The sequence below is a fragment of the Podarcis bocagei genome, assembly GCF_964188305.1.
Source record: "Podarcis bocagei genome assembly, chromosome: 12".
In the NCBI taxonomy this organism is placed as follows: Eukaryota; Metazoa; Chordata; class Lepidosauria; order Squamata; family Lacertidae; genus Podarcis; species Podarcis bocagei.
In genome coordinates, this window is record NC_138137.1 from 13,554,138 (window position 1) to 13,578,982 (window position 24,845).

The 24,845-nt window shown below is 42.5% G+C and overlaps 2 protein-coding genes and 1 long non-coding RNA gene across 6 annotated transcripts in view; 2 read left to right on the forward strand and 1 right to left on the reverse strand.

The window, feature by feature from the left end:
* TOPBP1 (DNA topoisomerase II binding protein 1) overlaps positions 1-4,256 on the forward strand; it is a 29,689-nt gene extending 25,433 nt beyond the window's left edge. The window contains exons 24-28 of the mRNA XM_081165048.1: positions 95-258; positions 924-1,064; positions 1,449-1,538; positions 3,108-3,269; positions 3,987-4,256. Of these exons, the coding sequence (XP_081021174.1) occupies positions 95-258; positions 924-1,064; positions 1,449-1,538; positions 3,108-3,269; positions 3,987-4,028 (599 nt within the window). The 3' untranslated portion in view covers positions 4,029-4,256. The remainder of the gene's footprint in view (positions 1-94; positions 259-923; positions 1,065-1,448; positions 1,539-3,107; positions 3,270-3,986) is intronic.
* A 2,002-nt stretch (positions 4,257-6,258) lies between these two features.
* CDV3 (CDV3 homolog) lies at positions 6,259-20,782 on the reverse strand. Of its 2 annotated transcripts, none has more exons than XM_081164940.1 (5): positions 20,194-20,782; positions 15,767-15,846; positions 14,959-15,095; positions 13,432-13,585; positions 6,259-12,288 (listed from the first exon to the last, which is right to left on the reverse strand). In XM_081164940.1, exons 1-5 carry the CDS (start codon positions 20,428-20,430, stop codon positions 12,162-12,164), a joined length of 735 nt encoding a protein of 244 aa, XP_081021066.1. In that variant the 5' UTR covers positions 20,431-20,782; the 3' UTR covers positions 6,259-12,161. The 2 variants fall into 2 exon arrangements, with proteins under 2 accessions (XP_081021066.1, XP_081021067.1); XM_081164941.1 differs by having other exon boundaries at positions 6,259-11,865; positions 20,194-20,779.
* Positions 20,783-21,036: 254 nt separating this feature from the next.
* Positions 21,037-24,845, forward strand: part of LOC308570225 — a 33,561-nt gene continuing 29,752 nt past the window's right edge. Inside the window, exon 1 of one of the 3 annotated variants that reach the window (XR_014000999.1) lies at positions 21,037-21,711. This is a non-coding gene — a long non-coding RNA (uncharacterized lncRNA). Of the gene's footprint in view, positions 22,071-24,845 lie in introns of all 3 variants that reach the window. The other 2 variants (XR_014001000.1, XR_014001001.1) reach the window with 2 other exon arrangements.

The window sequence follows — 24,845 nt, forward strand, 5'->3', positions numbered from 1 at the left end:
TTGTGTTACAAAACACCTCATCACTTTCTATGTCTGACCTTCCCCTAGTAGGAATTGCTTGTAAAAATAACTATATTTAAAATCCATTCTTTAGGTGGAGTGGTGCTTGAGAAGCAGTGCTTTGACCCTAGGTGTACCCACACAATAGTGGGGCACCCTATTGGCAATGAGAAATTCTTGGCATCAATGGCAGCTGGAAAGTGGGTACTTCATTGCTCCTACCTGGATGCATGCAGAACAGTACAATCCTTTCTACCGGTACGGCATACTTTTAAGTAAATTTTAGTCTGTTTTAAAAACTCTTTTAGTGTTGTATTTGTTTTTGTTTTTAAATGTGTAACCTGCTTTTCCCCACATCTGTGTCAGCAGCTTACAAAATGAAAACATATGATATACAAAATTCAAAACTTAAATATCAGAGATTAAAACATCAGAACACCATTCATGGTGCAAAGGCATAAATGAAGCTGATATAATTTACAAAAGCAGCATGTGATCAGAAAGCAAATGATGTGGTCAATTTGCTGAAACTGAGTAGGTCTGGGTCTGGGCAGGGTCTAGATGGGAAATTGTACATATTCTGCCTTGAGTTCCATGGAATAGAGGCAGGGATATACATGAGGGGAAAACAATGAACTGAAATCTTGCCTCACTGCAATGTCTTAAATGACTGAATTCCACTTTAATTAGCTACTCCATGGATTTAAGCTGAGAATTCATTATTTAGGTTGAGTGGTGCTTGAACTTGGGTAATTTAAAAGCATGCTTTCCCTTTAAAAAAATATCTCAAAGGGCACCCAGTGTAAATTTTACATGTATTTTATTTGTTTATAAAATACTGTATAGCTTTCTTGTTTTTGGGATTTTTCTTGTTTCATGTTGTTGACTGAATTGCAGTGAATAAGAGACTTTCCACCCATTAGGAGGAAGATTTTGAATGGGGAAGTAATTCCATACTCAGTGTTGCATCTGAAATAACTGAATCCCAGAGGAATTTAGCAGTTGCAGCAATGAGGTGGAGGAAAATAATACAAAGACGGCGAGAGGAAGCTGGCATTACTGAGGTATTTTTCCTGAGGAGTAGTGAGTTTTTTGAAAGTAGCTCTCAGTTTTTATTTATTTATTGATTGATTGACACTTTGTGACTGTAAGGAGAGATGCAATTCATTTTTATTTAATTTTTTAAAATTGAAAATATTCCTTTCCTGAACAAAATAAAATAGAAACAAAAAGTGAATAAAGAAATAAAAAGGTATGTTATATCACTATATATTCAAGAGATGTACTTCAGTGTAGTAAAACAGCATTCTGACTTACTGACGTTAAGCATTCTAACTTGTTAAACTACTTTTAGAAAATGTGTTGCTAAACTTGCTTTAAAAATTTGTAGCATTTTATAAGTATGTGTTCATGTGTTTATACACATATTAATAGCTCTATCTTTGTAGGGCGCATTTCGGGGTTGGAAAGTTATTTTGAATGTTGACCCAGCCAAGGAAGCAGGCTTCAAACGTCTTCTAGAGTCAGGTGGAGCAAAGGTATGTATTCTGTTCATTTGCCAGTATTGATGACAGTGGGTGTTGAATTGCTGCTTTCTGCATAAGAACATAGTATCTTAAAATTTCTTATTAGATCAGAATGATGAATTGTTCCAAAGCAAGGAACTGGTTGTGTCACCAGAAACTTTTTGTCCTGTGGTGCAACACACATCCATTAAGCGTACTCCAATGTTATTTTTCCATTAATTTCAGTTAAAAGTATTGTAGTGTCTATTGTTCCAGATCCACTTGGGGGCGGGAGGAGAAATCAATCAGTATTTTTGTTTTACAAATAAGTATTATGTAAAAATTGAGCAAATAATTTAGGCAGGTGCGGGGAACCTTTGGCCTTCCTGATGTTGCTGAACTACAATTCCCATCCATGGCCATGCTCACTGTGGCTGATTAGAGTTGTTGTTCAGTAACATCTGGAGGGTTAAAGGGTTATTCACACCTCTCTCCAGCTACTTAAACACAAACGTGTGTGTGTGGAGTTATCTATAACGACAATGGTTATTTCACCAACCTTTTTTCTATTTCAATCTCTCCAAGTTCATGTAACTAACAAAATGGCAAGAGATCTTTAAAAAAGTATTTGAAATAATAATAAACCAAGACTTAAAGCTAATATACGCATGATGGGGGGAAATGGAGGTTTGTTTGTTCCAAAATTGCAATTGTATTATATGTACAAACTCATATATGTATATGAGGGAGGAAATGGAAGAAACCATTGCAGAAAATGAGGTGGGGGAATAGAGCTAATAAAAATAAAAATAATTTTCTGGTACTCAGTTGGCTAAATATGTGGGATTGATATGTCTGGTAAGCCCAAATATATTTCCTCCATAATTGCTATTAGATGAGTTGCATCCTGATTACTGCTTTAAATTGGAGAAATTGTTAAATACAAGGATTTAATAAGAAGGTACGATTGAATTCTCAATTGTTGGAAATACCTGGTATTCTGGAAAGCTGAATATTTTCAAGTAATGGTTGAACACCCTCTTAACAGAACAGGTAGATTTTTGTCTGTATAATTCAGACTAGGGTAGCCACTTGCTAGGTTCTCTGTGGCAAGTAATTTACTCACAGACCCCTCAATTCCACATTCTCTCCTTAGCCATTGGCTCTTTGAGACTGGATACAAGACACTGTGTGCACAGGCTCAAAAATAGTTTCAGAAGCTGCATGTGACATGGAGAACTACCACCCTTTGCACTGTGCTGTAATATTGTGCAGTATCAATGGCACTTGCCCAGCCAATTTCCTTCCTAGTATTCTGGGAGAGTGGAAAATATGCATAGTGATAGGGTAAGGTGTCAGAGGAACATAGTCATGGGGGCTTAGCCATGTGGAGATGTTGTACAACCACTGCACCCTATTTTGACAATGTAACAGTTAATATGTTTTTAATTTTGCATGCCACTTCCAGGGCCATCCTGGAAGCTGCCAGCAGGGCTGGCGGTTCACCTTCTGAAATTCTGCTGGCAAGGCTAGTTTAAATGTTAATAGTACGCATGTACCATATATATAAGTAATTCAGTGTCTCTGTGTTTGTAATTACAGGTGCTGCCTGCTCATTCTGTCTCTGTCTTTAGAGAAGCCACCCATCTTTTTGCCGATTTTAACAAACTGAAGCCAGAGGATTTAAGAGTTAATTTAGGAGAGGCTTCTGCTCATGGAGTGAACTGCCTGAAGCCAGAATACATTGCTGACTATCTTATACAGGTCTGCATGCCAGTAGCACAATGTGACTTTTGTTACTTTTAAGAAAACTTGCCACATCTCAAAAATCAAAGCTGTTGCAGCAACTATGTGCAGAATTTTGTGTGCCTAGAGCAAGGATTAGGAAACCTGGGGCAATTCCCAGGGGCAGTAGTCAGCATGGCCAATGGTCGGAGGTGATGTGAGTTATAAATCAGGAACACCGGGAGGACCACAGGTTTCCCACAAGGCCTTTCCCTTTGTATGACCAATAGGAAAGCTGTGTGTCTGGCGGTAGAAAAAGATAGAAAACCTGTTGCCTACCCAAGGCTATGGATTGTGCCTCAGGTGCAGAGATTGTGATGATTACTTTCCTCTTGACCCATTTTCTTCAGCTTAAAACATGACATTTCAAGACAGGTGGATGTTGTCTTTTTCTTTGCCAGAGCTGGTTAGAACAAAAAGCAAAAAGGGCTAGGTCTGCAGACAGGGCAGACTTTAGCCAGTATTCCTGCTGAAATGCTAGGGTAATAAGTAGGGAAAGAGAATGTCTGATAATGAATTCAAGGGTGCGATATTTGAGAGGAAAACTTAAAAGCCGGAACCATGTGTTCCTATTGTGGGTGGGTGTGCATGTCTTGGTAACGGGCACGCCTTAAGAACGTCCTAGGTAAAGAAATGTGGGACTAGTGATGGTTTGGATCTTTATAAACTAAACTAAACTAAAATCTTATTTTGAAGGAGCAACCACCTCAAATGGAAGGTTATCGTTTGCTGGTATGAAGATAGGCAGCAGCGTCTGGCAGAGAACATGAAACCGGGTTATCTTAGAAGCAGATATCTCCTGAAGAAACACGCCCGATAAAGCAAGCCTGAGTATGTTGATACCTTAAAAATATTTTTTCAAATTTCTATTTATACTTGTTTTCTTTCCACATAAAAAGGTCATTAAATGTTTTTTGTAATATTTTGTTTATATTGCTTTTAAAATGAAATTTGGTTGCTCAGAAACTAGACTCCACTGATTTTTGCTGCCAGGGTAAAGTTGGTTCTTTGAATATTTTAAATTTATTCTTTATTTTCTTAGTAGATTTATGTCCCTTTGTGTGGAGCCCAGTCATGCTTCCCCATAGCATATTTTCATCCCTTTTCGGCTGCTTTTACATTTACTTCTAGAATAAAGGATGTTGGATTTACTGTGAAGGTTAGTTCTGCTCAGCTGGAGGTCAGTGATGGAGGATTCCTCCATTTCTGGAGGCTGGACTTCCAGAACCTTCTACCTGTAGGAGCTCCCTCAGTTCTGGAATGTACAGCATTCTTAATAAATTCTAGAAGCCAGGCACTTCAGTATATTGAATGAAATGCAGTACAGTGGTGCCTCGCAAGACGAAATTAATTCGGTCCGCGAGTTTTGTCGTCTTGCGATTTTTTTCGTCTTGCGAAGCACGGTGTCGGAAAAGTTTTGGAAAAGCTTCAAAAATCACCAAAGTCTTCAAAAACCTCAAAAAAGGCTACCACACCGCGTGCTATGAGTTGCTCCTCGAAGTCAAGTTGCAACTGTATTAACGGTTTTAAGAAAAAGGAAACAAACTTGCAAGACGTTTCCGTCTTGCGAAGCAAGCCCATAGGGAAAATCGTCTTGCGAAGCAACTCAAAAAACCAAAAACCCTTTCGTCTAGCGAGTTTTCCGTCTTGCGAGGCATTCGTCTTGCGAGATACCACTGTATGTTTAATAAGAAGCATAGGAGGGCATTTACTCTCAGTGCAGAACTTTTCTTAGCCCCTGCCCTATTCAGTCATTATTTGCATTTTGAGGCAACAAGAGACTGCTGGACCATGCCTTTAGCCCCCTGCCCTCATACTTAATAAATACTAATTTTATTATTTATACCCCACCCATCTGGCTGTGTGGCTTACAGCATATACAAAAAAATTACAAAACACCAGACGTTTCCTGATTCTTGTGTTCTTCTGGCTTCCCATGGGCTAAGGGCAATAATCGACAGCAGCAAAACGACTGTACTTTAGGCTCCCCATGTAGGTATCTCATTGCTGATTGCAGTAAACAGATGGGAAGCCAGGAGCCATTTGACAATGAGAGCAGGGCTAAAGGTGTGCCCTGGAAACTGCTTGCTACTCGCAGAGTAATGATTGAAAAAGGCTCAGCTAGTGCAACCTGAACAAGTTTTGAGGGGAGGAAATAGCGTATTGTATCCCACTTTCCAAATGTTGCTGGGTAGAATGCTTCTGTTCAGGATTTCAGTTGCTCCATTCCACCACCACCCCTTCCTTTTTTGTGTTATAGCATCTTGGGTTTATTGGAACCTTTTTTGTGTTATAGCATCTTGGGTTTATTGGAAGTGAAATCAGCTTTCCCCCCTTAATATATTGATTTTCCATTGATTTATTTTGACAGCACTTGCTTCTGTCACCAGGTACATTTCCCCCCCCTAACCCCCTTTTTTGCTATTCTGCTGGAGAGGAAATGACCTGTTCATACTTTGAGGTTCTTTCTACAAAATTTAAGATCTGTAAGCCACTCTCCCTCCTTCCTATGCAACTATCCAGATTCATTCTGCCAAGCAGCTCCTCTCAACATTCCATGCCATTTATCCTAATTGGACTGTTGTTGGAGGGATTCTCCCCACCCCATAGACTACCTAACCACTGTGAGAACAAGATACTGCATTAGATGGATCTTTGGCCTGATGAACAGGGCTCTTACGTTCTTAAAGAAAAATAGTGTCTCATTGTTCACAAGTCTCTATGTAGTTAGTATGACCAGGGGGTGTTAAGACACATGTTAACAATGGACAGTTCCTTATTTTAAACCAGAGATGGGGGACCTGTGACCTCACCCCCAATGTTGTTGGGATTCTAATTCTCATAAACACTAGAATGATCAACCAGCAAGGGGTGGTAGGAGTGGGCCCCAGAAACATGTCGGGGGCCACAGGTTCCCCCATCCTGGCTTTAAACATACACTTAAAAACAGTAGATCATACCAGAGGGATAACAAACATTGTGAACATAAGTTTATTTCATTCAGGGAGTTTACAAAAAAAAATATGATAATTGATCTTAAGTAATTTCCATGCAAAACCCAAAAACCTTGTTAATACAATTAGAGCTGCACAGTTAATCACATAAAACCAGAAAGGGGATGCATAAAGATTGAAAACTCAACCATGCCTTCTTGCAAAGTCCATTGTTACATGATCCATACATTTAAATAATGTTTTGTAAAGAAGCCTTCTATAGTAGTAGCAAAATACTGTAATGAAAAAGTTGAATAAGGTGACAGAATCAGCCATCAGATGTTGGCCGATTAGTTATATGTTGTGCACTTCTATAGCACCTTCCATCAGGAAAACTCAAAAGCATTTTACAATGAAGTCAGCCTCACAACACCCCTGTGAGGTAGGGAAGCATTATCTTTACAGCCTAGAAAACAGAGGCACAACAAGACTTCCATCCACTCCTATGCCATACTTGTAGCAAACTATGCTTTCATCCTTGCAATGGTTTGGGATCAGATTCTTTTCATTGATGTTCATGGACTTGCCTTTGGCAAGAATGTTAACATTTTAAATCGAAGCAAGTGGTCTATATACCAGCAACGTTTATGGTAATTCATATTCTAATAGAAATGTCAAACTTTTTTTAGTTCTTAAAGTTACTTTATATATATTTAGAAGTAACTAATCTTTCATTTTAGTAACCCCCATTTACCTAATCGCAGCTTGAAGGCTCTGGAGGTTCATATTTGCAGAGATAATACATCATCCTAAAGTATTTCTTCCTATTGTTACTTTCCTCTGAGAACTATTCTACAGATTTGGCAGAATAGGAATGACAGAATTCTAAAGTTCTTATTACAGGTTGGGTGCACTTTTCAAATACTCTCCTCTATATGAAGTTTCATATAGGGCCTGGCAACACCCTATATATTTTTGTTTTCTACTTATGGGGAATGTGGAGGATCGTTAAAAATACAAGCCACCCACCCCTGCACATAGAGCTGGTATGATTTATTCTTCAGAATTTTCTGAATCCTCTATGAGCAATTCAAGTATTTTTCTGCAGTTCCTTTTTAGTATCTGTGTTGTTTCAGACACATTGAATAAAAATGCAGTTTTATAGCTGCATCAGTGCTTTGGGACAAGATTACCTCAAGGATGAAGTGAATCAATTCCTGGGCACTTTTATGTAGGTATTATGTAAAATAAGGATATTGCTTTCCAGGATAGAATTCTTTTACATTTTGCACCTTTTAGTCTTACTCCCCAGGAAAGTTTCATGTAATGCTTACTATCAACTTTTCTTTATGTGGGCTCTTTTGAGCTAATAAAACTATACAAAGAAGCCTACTCAATGTGGCATATATTTTTGCACTTGGATTTTTGCCTACCTTGCTTTAAAAACAGCTTCATGAAAACTATCAGTTCTGACTCTATAGTTATCTAGGCCTAGGCACAGTTTATCCAAAATAATGCAGATTTTGTTTCACTCTTCTAACATTACTTGCAGCCGTCCACACTTTCAGCTACAACATGGATTATCAGGGATACAGCAGTCTAAGGCCTCATCACTAAATTTTTCCTCATACAGGTTCCACTGAAGTCAAGTATTAAGAGTATATAGAAGACACTGTCTATGCAGACATGGCTTTAACAGTACAGCCTGGCAGGTGGTGGTGGGAAGCTAAGGAATGACCCTGTTCACCTGATGCTAACATACTGGATCTCATATCTGAATGGGAGCCTATGCATGTAGAACCCAATACCTCCAAGTCCTTGGAGTAAAAATTGTGCTGTTTGGGCCTATGCAGGTTGGGCAATATGCACATAGTCCCCTATTCAAATGAGACTCCAAATATACAGGTATCAAGCAGATGCACCAGCAGTGCAAGGGCACTCATGACCCCCTAAAGTTTGTGAGTGCTGCTGTTAAGAGCCACATCTGCATAAAGCTTGCATTGCAACCACACCATTACAGCATTTGTACAGACACCTCTGAAAGTGTTGCAAAGGCTCTCAGGCACTCCTAATGCTTCCATGGAATGAACACCCACTCCATAGGATCTCTTTACCATGCATCACAGATGCATTAAAAATGATCCAACCATGTTTGGAATAAAAAGCTCTACCATCAACACATATTTCTTGTTATGCTTTCAAAAGTTCAGATTAAAACCCTATTTTATTTAAGCCTGGCTTATTTGACCCTCACATTCCTTTCTTTGCATGAAATTGGCTTTCAAGTGCTTTACTGAATAGGTTACAACTATTACGCCTGCTTTGAACAAGATGATGTCATGAACATTATAAAGTGTCAATAATGCAGTAATACAACTAAATATTTTTATGACCAATTACAAATATGGTGCATGTTCTGCCAAAAGTCAGTCTTACGTCCATTCACAGAATAGCTACTGGAACACAAATAGAAAATGGATTGCACAAGACCAGGTTTGATTTCGGGGATAGAAATGTTCCTATTGTGCTTGCTTCGGCAGCACATATACTAGAAATGTTCCTGTTGGGGCATTCCTGAAATTTAGTGCGTGGCTGCTAGAAACAAAAAGCAGGGCCAGATTTCTTCATGCTAATAACTAAAACTTCACCATGGAAGTTTACCAATAACGAACTGGCAACAGATGTCAAGAAAGAACCATTACTCACTTCCAATCTCGATATGCCTAAATTAATCTTCCTTTCCTTTTAGCCTATGGATCATAAACTGTAAAGCAGTTCTATAACAGGATGTATCCCATCATATAGGTAAAATAGGCATACATAAGGATCCAGCAACTTCACACAGCATTAAAGGTTAATCACAGACTGCCTCTATGCATATCGGCCTACCAAGGAAGTAGGACTACACTTTGTCCTAAAAGTGATTCAGCAGTATGAAAAGAACTATATGCCGTGTTTCTTTGAGCTCCATCTTGGGTTTTGGAAAATATTTGTGACTTAAAGAGACAATTCAGAGGCCTAGTGCTTCAATGGCCTGATTTACACATCATGTTAAACCATAGTTAAAACTGGTTTATTGTGAATATGCTTTCTTTCCTCTCACATCTGCTGCTGCCAGGAAACAAGCCAGGCCCTTGACTTTTCAAGATGCTTGAACCAATGATTGGGCTTACTTTCCCCAGAAATGCACTCTAAGCAGTAAGTTAATAATCTTGGTTACTGCATATTGTTTGCAGAGAAATGGGTAAGAACCCCAGGTGGTGACATCACAACAAACCAGACTGTGGCTTTCCCAGCAGCAGGAGTGGAGCTTTTCATAATTGTTCAGCACTGTGCACCAGTGTGCTGTACACTCACATTAAACCAGGGTTTGTTTTTAACAGTAGTTGAATGTGAGATGTGTACTGGGCCAATGGAATCAAGTTCTTCTATGTGAAATATTTCTCTTTGAGGCTTCAGACTCTAAGGAATGGGCAGCCAACATGGTACCTCAAGATGCTGCTCCAGCTCCCATCAGTCCCAGCCAGCATGTCCAATGGCTACCCCAGATCTAGGACTTCAGAAGGCTGTCCAACTGGGATTAGTGATTGTAATCAGCGGCTCTGATTACAAACCTCAGCACTTCTAGTTCCTCACCATAGCAAGCAATCGGCTTACTTGCTACTTCCCATTAGTTTGTGGCTTTTGTTAATAGTAGTATATGGGTGAGGTAGACAGTAACCAGACAAAGCTAAACGAAGATCACTCCTCATTAGCAACAGCTGCTTTGAAGTCCCAATTCTGTGCACATCTACTCAGAAGTAAGCCACGCTGAGTTCAATGGAACTTACTCCCATGTCATGTATAAAAAATTGCAGCCTCGAGTTTCAACTTCATGATCATTTATCAGCTTTGCCATGCTTAGTTTAAATGACATAGCATCATAACTAAATGTACAGATTCATTAGACTCCAGAAGCCATGTACATTGCCATGTATTATATTTATTGTTACAATGTTATCTTGCTTTGTCGACCATGCCCAAGAACTCAAGTGAAGATACAAAGGACAGCTTCATCCTACCCTAACATACAGTATATTAAAACTTGATTCATGTGTAGTAACAACCTTCATAAAATGCCAAAGTTGCAATTTTAAGTTTTTGCTATGTCATTAAGTGACATACATATACACATAATCTTTAGCTTTAATACCCTGCCAATGTTTTGTTGGCGAAGAAACACACTTTGAGGAAGATACACAACTCAATGGTGTCAGCTGTAGATTTACTTCAGTGATATGGACATCTAGTGGCCTAGCTTTACAAAAGGCAACTATTTAGTAGCGTTTTCTTTCAATTATGCCAAGCAATTCTTTGATCACAAAGCCAATGCAATTCTAGGCAGAGAGGGAAAGTTCGTTACCCAGAATATTAATCATTTCACATCATAGCCAGTCGTCAATTGCAAAGTCACCCCATGTTTATAACTAAAGCTGTTTCCTATGAATGTATTTTCCCTACCCATCTCACAAAGCTATATGCTCTGAGGATGTCTGAATTCCTGCTCAAGAGTCAAGAAAGCAACAGGACTCTTGAAAAGACACAGTAGTAGCAGCAGCCACATCAAGATTTAGTTGAGAAGAAAATTTATGGAGGATTACCTTCTCTACCCCAGGTATCTCTTTGGGAGTTGGTTTGAATTCTATTCACGATCAGTGTCATACTGTACAGTAAGCACAAATCTTAGAATATAAGTGTTATTGTACTAGTATCTCTCCAAATGTCACACAGCTGGTCAGAAGACTGATCTTTGACTTAAGTTTTCACTTAATCTTTGGGCAACAGACAAAAAACTGTCATAAGTGCAACACATTTCCAGAATATTTCCATGTTTCAACCAGTAAGAAACCACAACAAATGACATTTTTCACTAGACATATAATTACTTCCATCCTGCAAATACAATAGTGTGTGCGACCAACAGCTGATACTTGCCATAATACATTGTTAAGGTTAAGTATACGGCTTGAATTTTTCAAAAATGAGCTCCACAGACTAGGGGCGCATAGACATTTGTTGGCCATTGAATGCAAATCTACAGAAATCCTAGTCACTTGAAAATAAAGAAAAAATAATGTATGGATAGTCTGCATAATCCATACTGCTACTTGACTATGCTGCAATTTCTCAAGCCAAAAAAAGGCATTTTTTAAAAAAATAAAAGAGTTTACATAGATGAAACCAGTTAATATACGCAGACTAGTGTCCCTACCTAAGTTTTCTATCTGGATGGATATTTATTTTCTGGAAACCTAAATTGAAACATAACCCAAACAAACAGCTCAACACTACACTGCATATTTTTGAAAGTGGTATATGCTAGAGGTTCCTAGTAAGTTATGGCTACATATGAAAGGATGGAATAATAAATGGGGGCACAGGACAAATTGCTCATTTAAGGTCACTTAAATTTGTCATTTAGAATAAATCAGAACCCAGATGGCTGACTTCTGCAGGATTTCTGAGAGGAATCCAGTAGAGCTGGTTTCGAGTTTCAGATGGCCACTAAAGAGTTGTAACCTTTTCCAGAAGTTGTGATCCACATGGTGTCCACAATGAGTGCAGCAAGTCTGAGGTAGTCAACCCTTACGAAGGCTCAGTATCTGAACATAAAAAAATTTGAAATAACCACTGGCTGCCGATAGCTTTTGCAGAGTAATCAAAACACTGGGGACTCTTGTTCGACCAGTTACATTAATTTCCCTCATATCCAAAAGAAGTGTCAGATGTACCAAATTAAGCATACTTCCATAGAGCAAATCACTTACGTCAAAGAGGTCTGCACTTGTTGCAGTAGATCCAGCAGATATAAGACGGCATGTTCATAATAGGTGGTTTAGTTACCTTAGACTGGAAAGGTATCAAATAACCATTCCTTAATTGTAATGTGTGTACAGCTTTACTGATCCCCAAGCACAGCATATTGGTTGTCTAGCTGAAGTTTAGTTGCCTGGGATTTTGAAACCTCATCCCTACCTCTAGTTTTGTGTTTTACTACTTCAAAGCTCTTCTCCATTTCTTTATCCCTAAGGGAAAATAAATGTAATCAGTAACTGTCTTACACACACTTGCCCCTTAGTAATATTATTTCAATGACACTAGTTTTGGTTGCAAAGTTCCATGGCTAGGGCCACTGACAGAATGGATATATGGCCCAGAACCCAGGGGGCTATTGTAGGCAGAGTCAAGAGCTTCTGCATGTTAAGTGGGATATTTCTCTGAACACAAAGCCTCAATGGCATTAACACAAACTGCTTTCAAAACACCACTAGCAGATTATCTTCTGTTCAAAAAAACAAGTTCAAAGCTATGCTGAAGAGTGTGTTAGTGGTAGAGTTTGCTGAACTGCGGCCATAAACAAACATGCTACTTCACACTCCCAGAGGTTTGAACACTGCAATACCATAACAATTGTAAATATTTTAAAGTAACTGTTCCAAAGCATTGGCCTATGTTCCAAAAAAACCCCTACAACTAGTTCTGCATGCCCAAGAGAGGTTTAAGGAAAGCCTCTTTCGAAATGGGGTGCTCAGGTTTCAAAAACAGTTTGTGATATGGCATTGGGTGTATGTGTGTGTCTGACAGTCAAAGAAAAGCATTCCACCAAGCACGCCCAAGGCCTTGGGAGCCCTTAAAGTGGCTCTCAGGATCACAGTCACCATCACAATCTCAGGGTTAGTGAGAGATTGTGATGAATGTCCTGCAAATGCCATCTTTGTTAACATACTTTGTTCCACAGGCAGACAAAACTGCAACAGGGCTTAAGCTGTAGTTTAGCCGAGCAAGTCAACTCTGAGGCATAAAATTATTTCTTCTGCTGAGATAAGAAAAGCACTGAAGTCCTGCAAATGGCACATTGAATTTAAGATCCACACAGGACTGTGATCTGTTATGTGGAATTGGCACACATCATGCCTTTCAACATTCTACCACCCAACCCCTCAGAACACTTTCCTGTAAAACAAATTAAAAGCCTCTTGACCAAACTTATGCAGGCAGTGCTCCTAGAATAACATATCTGCAATTAAAATCCACTTGCTTCTTCTGGTGCAAATAACACCACAAACTTGTTTATGGTCTCAGTGGACAGGTTTATGAAGCTTTGAACCAATGATTAGGGGGGAAAGAGATTTTAAAGCAGATGTGCAGAGTCCTATTACTATACTTACTTTCTAGTATCTACATGCTTGGCAGTGGCCTGCAACGATGGGAATTGTGTATCACTATAAATCTCTGGGGGTCCTTGTGGCACTTTCCTTGTTCTAGTTTCTCTTGCTCCGGGTGGCCTATATACTCCACTGGACTGGACTGGCTCTGGGGCTTCTGCAAATAAAACAAAAAGAGCATTAGAAATAGTCATGTGTAATTAGATTAATATGAAGGACTCTGCTGTTTTTTAACCATCTTGGCATACTTCGATTATTATATGAACCTGTTACAATTTTCCAGTTTAATATATTCAGTCTGGATTTAAAAAATCATCTGGTGTAGCGGAGTGCTGCTAGCAGGCAACCTATTATCAAAACTAATCTTAAAAACAAAGAATCCCAACTGCTTTTTTCAGGTATAATGATAAATCATGGTTTGTTGTTACATCAATGTTGTCTCTACTTCAAGAGATGGGCAGAACCTGAAACTTCTATTTCCAGTTCAGAACAAACTATTGTCTCCCTGCTTTTGCCAAATATGGAAACTGTTACCTTACAGAAATTAGTTCACAAACTGGGATATCAGACACAGTGAGAAATGTGGTTTATTCCAAACTACAAATGGAAACTTCAAATTTCCTCTTTTTTGAGTGAAAAAAGGAAGGCAAGGGGGAAGTATGCAAATCCACCTAAATGTCGTGTGGCGCTGTGTGTGGCAAGACGCTTCCAAGACACTTCCTAGTCTTTCTTTTTTTAATTAGCCACATCAAGAAAATATTTATTAGCATACATCAGCATTCGAAAACAGCTCGGCGCCAGTTGTGACTGGCAACCGGCCTTTTTCGACTGGAGATGCCACACTGTCAAGCAAATCACCTGGTCTGCAGGATAGTGTGGCAGCAAAAAAGAAAATGCCCAAACCCCAGGTCCCAAGACCTACAGGGCACCTAGCTTTCCTATCCCAGTTTCTAACACTGGACATAAGGGCATCTTGTCTATGCATGAGAAAAACATATTTGCACATCCTTTTTAAGCAGAGGCAAATACAACTATGTATACTACCAAGGTAAGCAACAGTAATCTTATGTACTGCTTTCATTATCTCCCTGTAATACTATGATTTTCCTCTCAAATGAAGAAAATGTTTAACAAATAGTAACTGTTAGGAATTCTGGCACCTAGGGAGCTTGAATTTTTTTTTTTTAGCTCTTGGTATTAATACTGTACAGCAGGAACAACACCCTACACCTATTGAGCGATGGCTATACTGCATCACACACACTACTTACCCTTGCATTGGTAAACAATGCTTTAATTTTAACAAACCAGATTACTTTCCCTCTCCTTAGTTCTGTCAACTTGTTTCACTTTTTCCATAGAAGACCAACCTTATTAATTTGTATGAATCATGCTACATAACACTGAGATGTTTGTATCCTGCAATTAAATTTTGAGAAGCAATGGGAAGCTCAAATAACAGAAAGCCAAATACATGCCATTTCAATCAATATATCTTTAAAATAAACAGCGAAAAAACCAACAACTCACCAATAATTTCAGCAACAGGTGTCTGTGTAGGAGCAGATCTATTCCAAGGACCTGACAACTTATCCATACCCCCACCTGGTTCTTCACTGTTATCCCTTGGCTCTTCCCTCTTTTCACCATCTTCATCATCTTTTTCACTGAAATAAAAACGAAGGTGAAATACATGTTCATCATTTTCGTAAAGCAAGAATGTATGACACCATGCACATTTTGCATATTATGACATTAAGTACAGTTCTCCACCCTGTGTGAATATACAAAAGTATCAACAGAGTCTGGCAATTTAAAAAATGGGTCTGTAGTTAGGAAAGGAGGGACAAAGATTTAGAATTACACAACTCAAGGGATAGCAAAGGCAAATAATTCCAATATAATTCTGCCCATATCTGTTTTAAGAGACATGCTTAAACAGCATATTACCCAGCAAAAGGAAGTACAGTGGACAACCACAGTTTAGTTCTTTAGGTTTGACAATTACTGAGAAGTGACAGAACACCCATAAACATGTTTAAAGTATTCAAGTGCTTTCTAAGCCATACAAAGCAGCAGAACTTCAAGGAAACATTTTATAAAAGTGGCTAAGATGCACAGATAGATTGTGCTGATCGCTTCAAGCCATTCTGTGGCAAGTCTAGGGATATGACTTTGTTAGTGCCTTTTCTTCAGCTATTAAGCTGCTGTATATTACATGCAGCCTCATGAAATAACTCATGAGGCTGCAAGTAATATCTCTATCAGTGAGGCACATCCAGAAAGTTGATGAGTACAATTATATTTTAACAAGTGTGTCTTTTTAAGACAGTAATACCTAATTTGCATGGAATGAACTCTGAGACCACTGTAGTCAATTACTTCTTCTTGCTCAAATTCCTTCCACTCATCCTCCTCCTGTAAGAGAGACAAACATTATGTAGACTCATTATCTGCTCTTAACAGAAGGCAACCAGCACAATAAATTCTAAAATTATTGTGTAATATAAAAAACAAAAAAGGTATTAAATTGTACAATAGTAAAAAACCCCTCACAGAATGCAAATATTTCTATTTCTTTGCAATGAAGTAAACACTGCCTACTTTAGGAGCACATAATACATTTCAAGTTTCCAGAGAATTTCACATACATTTCTTATTTCTAATTAATATACATGATTACCTCAATTCTAACATATTAGCTTAAGCTAGTAAAGAAGAGTGCATATAACTTGTGTTTCTGCCTAAGCATTTTGTTTTTATTATCCAACCTGGCCCTATTGGAATAGATTTTAATAACACTTTGCACTTATTTCCTAATATATTCAAGCCTCTTCATGGCAGGCATGATTACAGTGTACAATGTGTGCAAGTGTGGGTTCATACACTAGTGAAGTTTCCCCATGATGCAGTGGAATCCTTGAGTCTACATGAAATAGTTTGGATCCAAAGACTCCACAGTTCAGCTTGAGCAAGAGGTGATGGGAAAATAGGCTCTTCTTGGCTCTCTGGAGTTAGCTTTTTGAGGACTAGAGATAGTGGAGAGAAAATTGGCAACAACACCCTCTCATGCAAGTGGAAGGGCTTTCCACTTTGGATCCATGCCACTGTCTTCCTTTAAATTTCGGCCATCTATTAAGCAGAGGATTAAATTTCAGCTGGAAAGTTACTATCTACGGCCAACAGATCTTACCCAAGAAGAAAATACTGATCTGAAAAGTATTTGCTAACAGGAAATCTACACTCTTATCTTCCAAAAAAATGAGACACAGATGGACAGCATTCTAGACTGGTAACTTGTAGTCCATCAAAGCAACACTCTTTCAGTAGATGGGTCCATCTTTTATTACCTATACAATGGTACCTCGGGTTAAGTAATTAATTCGTTCTGGATTTCCGTTCTTAACCTGAAACTGTTCTTAACCTGAAGCACCACTTTAGCTAATGGGGCCTCCTGCGGCCGCTGCACCGCCGGAGCACGATTTCTGTTCTCACCCTGAAGCAAAGTTCTTAACCCGAGGTAATATTTCTGGGTTAGCGGAGTCTGTAACCTGAAGCATATGTAACCCGAGGCACCACTGTATACTCATACCAATTATTCCTATAGTGCTCATGCTTATGTAGCCGAAGCAGCTCCATCAAAGCACATTAGCAGATCAGAGTAACTTTGATGTATGAGTACCGTATTTTTCGTCCTATAAGACGCACTTTTTCCGCTCCAAAAATGAAGGGGAAATCTGGGTGCGTCCTATGGGGCGAATGCAGGCTTTCGATGAAGCCTGGAGAGCGAGAGGGGTCCATGCACACTGACCCCTCTCGCTCTCCAGGCTTCAGGAAGCTATCCCAAGTCTTGCAAGCCCAGCGGGATGTCCCGCGGGCTTGCAAGGCTTGCGGGCAGCAGCCTGCACCCAAAAGCTGGGGACAGCGGGGAGGCGCAGAGCCGCCACCCCGCTATTCCCCGACCTGAACTGGAGGCTGGCGGGGGGAGAAGCAAGCCTGCTTTCCCCCCCCGCCAGCCCCACAAGCTCGCGGGATAGGGGGATGGCGAAGCGCCGCCATCCCGCTATTCCCCGACCTGATCTAGAGGCTGGGGGTGGGAGAAGCAAGCCTGCTTCTCCCCCCCGCCAGCCCCACAACCTCCAGATCAGGTCGGGGAATAGCGGGATGGCAGCGCTCCGCCATCCCGCTATTCCCCGACCTGATCTGGAGGCTGGGGGTGGGAGAAGCAAGCCTGCTTCTCCCCCCCACCAGCCCCACAACCTCCAGATCAGGTCGGGGAATAGCGGGATGGCGGCGCTCCGCCATCCCGCTATTCCCCGACCTGATCTGGAGGCTGGCGGGGGGAGAAGCAAGCTTGCTTCTCCCCCCGCCAGCCCCACAAGCTCGGGGGATAGGGGGATGGCGGAGCGCCGCCATCCCGCTATTCCCCGACCTGATCTGGAGGCTGGCGGGGGGAGAAGCAAGCTTGCTTCTCCCCCCGCCAGCCCCACAAGCTCGCGGGATAGGGGGATGGCGGAGCGCCGCCATCCCGCTATTCCCTGACCTGATCTGGAGGCTGGCGGGGGGAGAAGCAAGCCTGCTTCTCCCCCCGCCAGCCCCACAAGCTCGGGGGATAGCGGGCCAAGCTGTCCCTGAAGGCAGAAGAGGGAGACGGAGCACTCCATCTCCCTCTTCTAGCTTGGGATGGTTGCGCAAAGCCTCTGCTGGGCAGCGCAGTGCGCTGCCCCACAGAGGCTTGGGAGGCTGTCCCTGAAGGCAGAAGAGGGAGACGAAGTGCTCCGTCTCCCTCTTCTAGCTTGGGGATGGCTGCGCAAACCTGGGGGGAAATCAAATTTTTTCCTTTGATTCCCCCCCTCAAAAAATAGGTGCGTCCTATGGGCCGGTGCGTCTTATAGGGCGAAAAATACGGTATGTACCAAAAAATCTATAGGGAAAAACAGGTGGACCCCAAAGAAGCACCCTGAGTTGCACAGAACATTGTGAGAGAAGGGAAAGAACCTAACAGCAGCTCCCCATTAGAAAATATTGCAACTTTTTGGGGGTGGGGGTTTAGCCTAGAGAAAAGGCACATGAGGTGTCATGGTGTAAATCTGAAAAACTGTGCATGGCATGGACAATTTTCCCCTCTCTGTAAACTCGTGGACATCCAATGAAGCTGAATTAGGGACAGATAAAGTATTCCTTCATGCAGTGTATAGTATAAACTAACTTGTTCCCACAGGAGGCAGTGATGGCCACCAACTTAGACAGCTTAAATAAGGATTGGACCAATTAAAAGAGAATAAGGCTAGCAATGGCTACTAGCTGCGATTGCTCTGCCTCCATTGTTGGAGGCAAGAATGCTTCTGGACACCAGTTGCTGGAAGCCACAGGGGGAAAGTGCTCTTGTGCGTGGATCCTGCTTGCTGGTTTCCTATAGGAACCTGGTTGGCCAGTTTGAGAAGAGTATGCTGGACTGGATGGGTCTTTGTCCTGATTTAGCAGGCTCTCCTAAAGAGGTGGAATAGAATAGAGTGGCTTGAACAGGAGACAAGACACACATATATTAAAGGACAGAAAGAAGCATCTGATTGCTTGGACAGGCCTCCTGGTTCACATGGAAAATCTATTTTTCAGTGTCCCCAGGGACAGAAGACAGCTGCTCAGTGTTGGGGGAGAAGGGATTGAAAGAGACCAAAAAATTTTTTAAAAAAATTCCATACCACAGCATTTTGTTGCAGGCCCACCTATGGCTCCCTAATGTGGATTTCTCACCAAACTTATTCCCTCATCTTAAAAAATCATTGCAATGTTGTCCAAACATCTGATCTAGAATCACTGCATTAGGTTAAGAACAGCCTGCTGAGCCAGGCCAATGGGCTGTATAGCCCAGCATCCTATTCTCACAGTGGCCACCCAACCACAAGAGGATGAGCCTCAATGTGACAACGGCCAAACGTAGAATTAGATTTATAGATATATATAAATCTGCCCTGTCCTTGAGCTTTATAAAAACTGCAGTGTCTCAAATATTGAAAGCTACTGACCAGATAAAACAAGAAAGCAGCATTGCGTGCAAAAACCTCATGTGCCAGTGAGAGCTGTTTAATCCATGTTACACAGCTCCAATGCAACTGAATGAAGTACTTCGGGAACCATTTTTGGAAGGCAATGAAAAGCCCCGGAAGAAGTTGCATTACCATTTACTTCTACGGCTGAAGGTAAGCACTCAGTGGCACGACTGGACGATTACACAAGGAAAAAAATTATCCCTGCCTACCAGCATGAAGGCACAGCTCAAGGCAGAGAGCCACGGCCTCAGTTACTACGGACAAGCCTCAAATGAACAGAGGCTGCTGGGAACAAAGCAGTTTATGCAAACTCCGGCGCCGTTACAAAAGAGCTAGAACATGCCGAGGGTTGCGTGGGTGGGGGCGCAAGACGACTATTTCAAGCCCATTGATTTGGGTTCCACATCGGGTATCTACTTATCGTTAAATACGAGAGTCCTAAACTCTGCCCTCGTTCCCACCCCATCCGCCGGGAGGGTTAAGGAGTGACCGAGGGGTGCGACTTCCACGCGCCCCACGCCAAGGCCACGGCGGCCGGGCTGACCCCGCAAAGGCGCCCTCTGCTGACAGGAAGTCACCAACGCCCACAGGAAGCCGATAATTCCCTACTTCTCTCTCTCTCTCTCACCGCCATCCCCCCCCCCACGCCGCCCCATGACTGGTCATGCTGGAACCCACCCGGCTCAGCCCCGCACCCGCCGCCCTGCCTGCTCACCTTAATCCCCCCCTTCGTCGCGGCGGCGTGGGCATTGGAGGCCGTCCCGGAGCCGCCCTCGCCCTGCCGGCTCCCCCCGCCCCCACCCCCGCCAGAAGCGTTGGCAGAGGCGTTGTGCGAGGCAGCCGAGGAGGCGGCCGTTGCCGAGGCGGTCCCCCGGCTGCTCTTCTCTTTCCGCTTCTTCTTGTCCCGCTTCGCGAAAAAGTCGTCCAAGCTCCTTTCCTCAGTCTCGGCCATGGCGGCGGCAGAAGCGGCGGCTCCTCCTCGCGCTCCGGTTCAAACCGGTTGTGGCTGACGGGACGTGTCTTCCTCGCGCCTGACGGCGGTTGGGCGCCTACCAAGCCGACGCGCTGCGCCGGGGGCGGGGGAGTGAGCGAGGGAAGGCGAGCGGGCGAGCGACCCCCTCACAGGTGCCCACCAACAGCAGCCCTCACGTGCGCCTCAATGGGGGTGGCAGTCGCTCGCCCCTTCCGCGGGAGGCGAATGGTACAGTCCTCAAACCGCCAGCTGCCCGCGCGCCGGACGCCTCTCTCCCTCCTCAGCTCACGCGGCGGCGGCGGCGGCTTCCGCTCTCCACGTTGGTGGCCGCCGCTTGACACAGCCAAAGGAAAAGTGGGGGCGAAGGAAGAGAGGAGGTGGGGGCGGAGCCAAGCGGCAGGAGCGTTTTCTAACGTGGCACCTTATTGGGCATGGCGGCGCAGAGGCGGGAGGCCGCGCGCGCCTCCTTCCGCCGGGGCCAACCCGCCCAAAGGGAACAAACGGCCCGGGAGCCAATGAGAGGCAAAGGAGGCCTCGGTGACGAACTTTGGGTGCGGCAGAAGCGTCAGCAGCCCCGTCTGTGATTGGCCCGGCGGCCCGGAATGTGGGAGGAGAGAGGAGGCAGAGGGAGTGCGCTTGCGCGAAGTCGACGCCTTTGGGCGCTCCGGGAGTGACGAGGCAGCGCAGCGCGGGCAGATGTTCGTTACGGGCCGGGCTTTGATCTTTCTGCTCTCCCTCAGCGCAGAGAGAGCGGGCCTTGGTTCTGCGCGCGCTTTTTCTTTTTACTCGCCGTCCTCCTGAGGGGGGCGCGTTGAGCCCTCGAGATGCTGCCGCCCTCCCCTTCTGACGGGATTCGGCAGCTGCGCACGACAGGCAGAAACGCAACCGGTGCAGCTGCGCCCCTTGCCTCTCGTGAGGGAGAAAAACCGCACCTGCGCGGTTGGCTTCTTTAGGGTGTTTATATCCTGCTCCTCAGCCAAAAAGACTCCCGCAGCGACTTATGAGAAATTAAATACGCTCCCTTACAGTCTTAAAATGAAAAAGGAATACAACGCCCAAGAGGACAGGGGGAAATAAATCTCAAAAGTTTAAGCACCAATTTCTAGAGACAGTTGTTCCTATGCTGACCAGCTGGCATAGTTAACAGGCAGAAGGTGCCAAGGGGAGCTGGGCCTCCAGCAAAGTGGATGCAATGAACCAGCTTCCTCTCTTGCGCTGAGACTGGGTGATGGAATGCCTCCACCCAGGTGACAGTTGAAGGTGAGGAGGCCTGATGGAGTGAGTTGCCATAAGATTGGAGAATTGTAGAGTTGGAAGGGGCCCCAAGGCCCATCTGGTCCAACTCCACTGAAGGTTTTTTAATAGTGGTTGAATGGCCATTGGTCATGGATGCATTGCAGGGAGTTGGACCAGATAATATTAGATATTTGAAGATGGCTATCATCTCTCCTTTCAGTCTCCACTTTACCAGGCTGAATGTACCCAACTTCCTCAACCATTCCTCATAAGGCTTGATTTCCAGACCCTTGATCATCTTGGTCACCCTCTGCACACACTCTAGATCCTTAAATTATGGCATCAAGAACAGGACACAGTACTCCAGGTCTTGTCTGACCAAGGTACTATGACTTCACACCATACATTGTTGATGTAGCCTGCAATAGCATTAGCTATTTTTACTGCTGCATCACACTTGACTCACATTAAACTTGTGGTCTACTTAGACTCCTAGATCCTTTTCTTATGTACTTCTGGCAAGCCAGACACTATTGTGTGAAGGACTCAATAGCCGCAAAAAGCCTGTAGGTTAATTAAATGTAGACTTGTTTAGTCTCCGTTCCAATTTAAGTGTGTCCTTGAAGTGTTTCCTGAAGTATAGATTTTTATCTAGGTAAAGGAAAAGCCCTGGACAAACAGTGAACCCATTACCAGTCCCAGCACCTAAGTTGAGTAAAGCTCCTGTGAGCAGGTGTGTAATATGCTATCTAAAGTGGCAGGTGAGGGCCAACCATGAATAAATTTACTTGCAATTAACACAGTGATGTTCTGATATTTGCAAGTAAATTTACCGTTAATCCTTGTACTTTTTGTTCTGTTATGTAAGCAACACAAGGACAAAGCAGGACCACAAAAGGCAAGTCATAATGAAACAAAAAGCAACAAGCTTAGCTGCAAAAAGTAGATTTACACAAAATGGATTCACCTGTGTTTGGTGTGGCTTCTGCTAGGTAATGTGCATATGATTGTAGTCTAAATAGGCAAATTTTGTAAGCTGCTGTCCTGATACCAGGGCTTTCCCCCCCCCAGCCGAGCTCAACGACTCAGTTCCAGCACCTCTCAAGTGGGCACCATTGCCATTATAAGAGAACAAAGGAGTTCATGGTGAGTTATGGCACCTCTTTTTCTAGAAAAATAGCACTGCCTGATACTATTGGTCAGTTAGCAAAATTCTACACCGCTGTTCCCTTAGGATTCAGAGAATGCCTCTGCCCAGCTTGTTCAGTAACGAATGTGGCTTTAGCAATTAAAACTAATCCATAATAAGTAGCACTAGCAGGGACTTTGATAGGCTGCAATTTCTTTAAGCATTTTTCTAACTGATGTTTTTTCTAAAATCAACTTTTTGAAATCTCTTAAGTCATGTTTGATTGGGTGTTGTTGTTTTTTAGCCTTTTCTGCACCAACTTTATGTGCAACAGATTGTGATTTCTTTTATAGTATGGACATGGCTCCTATTTGCTAGTTTGTTTAGAAATGCATTTGAAGACAGTGCTTTTTGTGGAGACCCTACTGCTTAAAAGCAACAAGGAAAGCTAATAAGGTTCATGAGAAAGACATTCTTTAATTGGGCCCATAAGCTCTTGCCTTTTGTGAAATTACTTTGGGGCATTATAGTCAAAGCAGGTCTGCAGAGTAGTTTGGAGGAATGTATATACCTGTGTTAAGGCCACAACATTGAACTCAGCAGGTCTTACTGTTGACTAGACATGTAGGATTGTGCTGTGTAGGGTGTAGGGTAAGTCTGCATTCTCCATCTTCCAAGCCTTAAAACTGACTAAATACTGTACAGCCTTGTGGTGTCAATATCAAGAAAACTTTTCTCCCACTTTTTGGGTGTGCTGCTTAGCATCCAGCTCGAAGTAGATTTCTGAAGAACTAGAAAGCTTGCTTATAATCTTGTGACAATTTGGTTGGTAATAGTTAAGGTATTTTCCAACTGTGGATTTTGAAGTCTTTAGAATGGATCACAACTTTCCATGCTTTTTAGTGTCTAGTTTTGCTAGTGACCCTGGGGTGTTAGGCTAAAGCGAGGGCTAAGGGCTCTTCAGAGAATTCCAGGAAAATTATAGTATGGTTTAAACGATTTTCATCCAGTATCCTGCCCTCCCTCCTTCGGCCATATTAACATATCTTCACAACTATATAGCTTGCCTCTACTATTTATGCTCTCCTTTTTGTGAAAACACTTGCAGACTTTCAGTAAAGTGAAAGACCTACTGCCAGGGTATTGGCGTCAAAGCATTAATTGTTTGGGTATAGAACTGTTGCTTTCTCTACACATTGGTTTACCTGGCCTGAATTTAGATAAACTAAAGGAACAAATCCCACACATCCGCAGAGTGGACCTATTGTGTGCACGTTCCTCAGAGATCCAAATTAATTTAAAATTAAGGCATCATTGTAAACTGTGGTGTGGTTGTGAATGTCTGCGCAGGCAGGAGCTTTGTACACCATGATGAGAGATGGACAGATGGGAAGCAGCTGAGAAGTATTACTGGTACTGGGCGACTCAGTGTGAGTTGTGTGACAAACACCAAATTTGAGAGGATTAGTGGTGTGGCTTAGAATGTATTGTGGGATCAAGGTGACTGAGGTTCCATCTAGTGCTGTTGACAATACTCTTGTCTGTTACAAACCTGCTTATATTATTTAATTCTATCAGTTTTATCTTTTACATTGATGTGTTCAAATCAAACTTGGTTAGACTCAAAATGTTTCCAGTGATCAGACAAAAAGTATTCCCATTGTCATTTAGTAGTATAGTGCAGCCCTCCCCAACCTGGTGCCCTGCAGTTGTTTTGGACTACAACTCTCACCAGGAATGATGGGAGTTGTAGTTCAAAACAGCTGGAGGGCAGCAAGTTGAGGAAAGCTGGTGTAGTGAGACAGTACTAGGGCAGTGTGTGTCTGTTTACAGTGTTCTAAAATAATGTCTGGGATCCAAGCCACTGTATCTGTTATTTTATATTTTTTAGTAGTTATGCTGTACTTACTGTTTGTATGTTGTGAGCCACATTAAGCACAATTTTGTGGGAAAGTAGCATAGGAATAAACACATGTTTGTTGGTGATGATGGGCCTCTCTGAATCTAGACAATATTTTGAGATTTCATA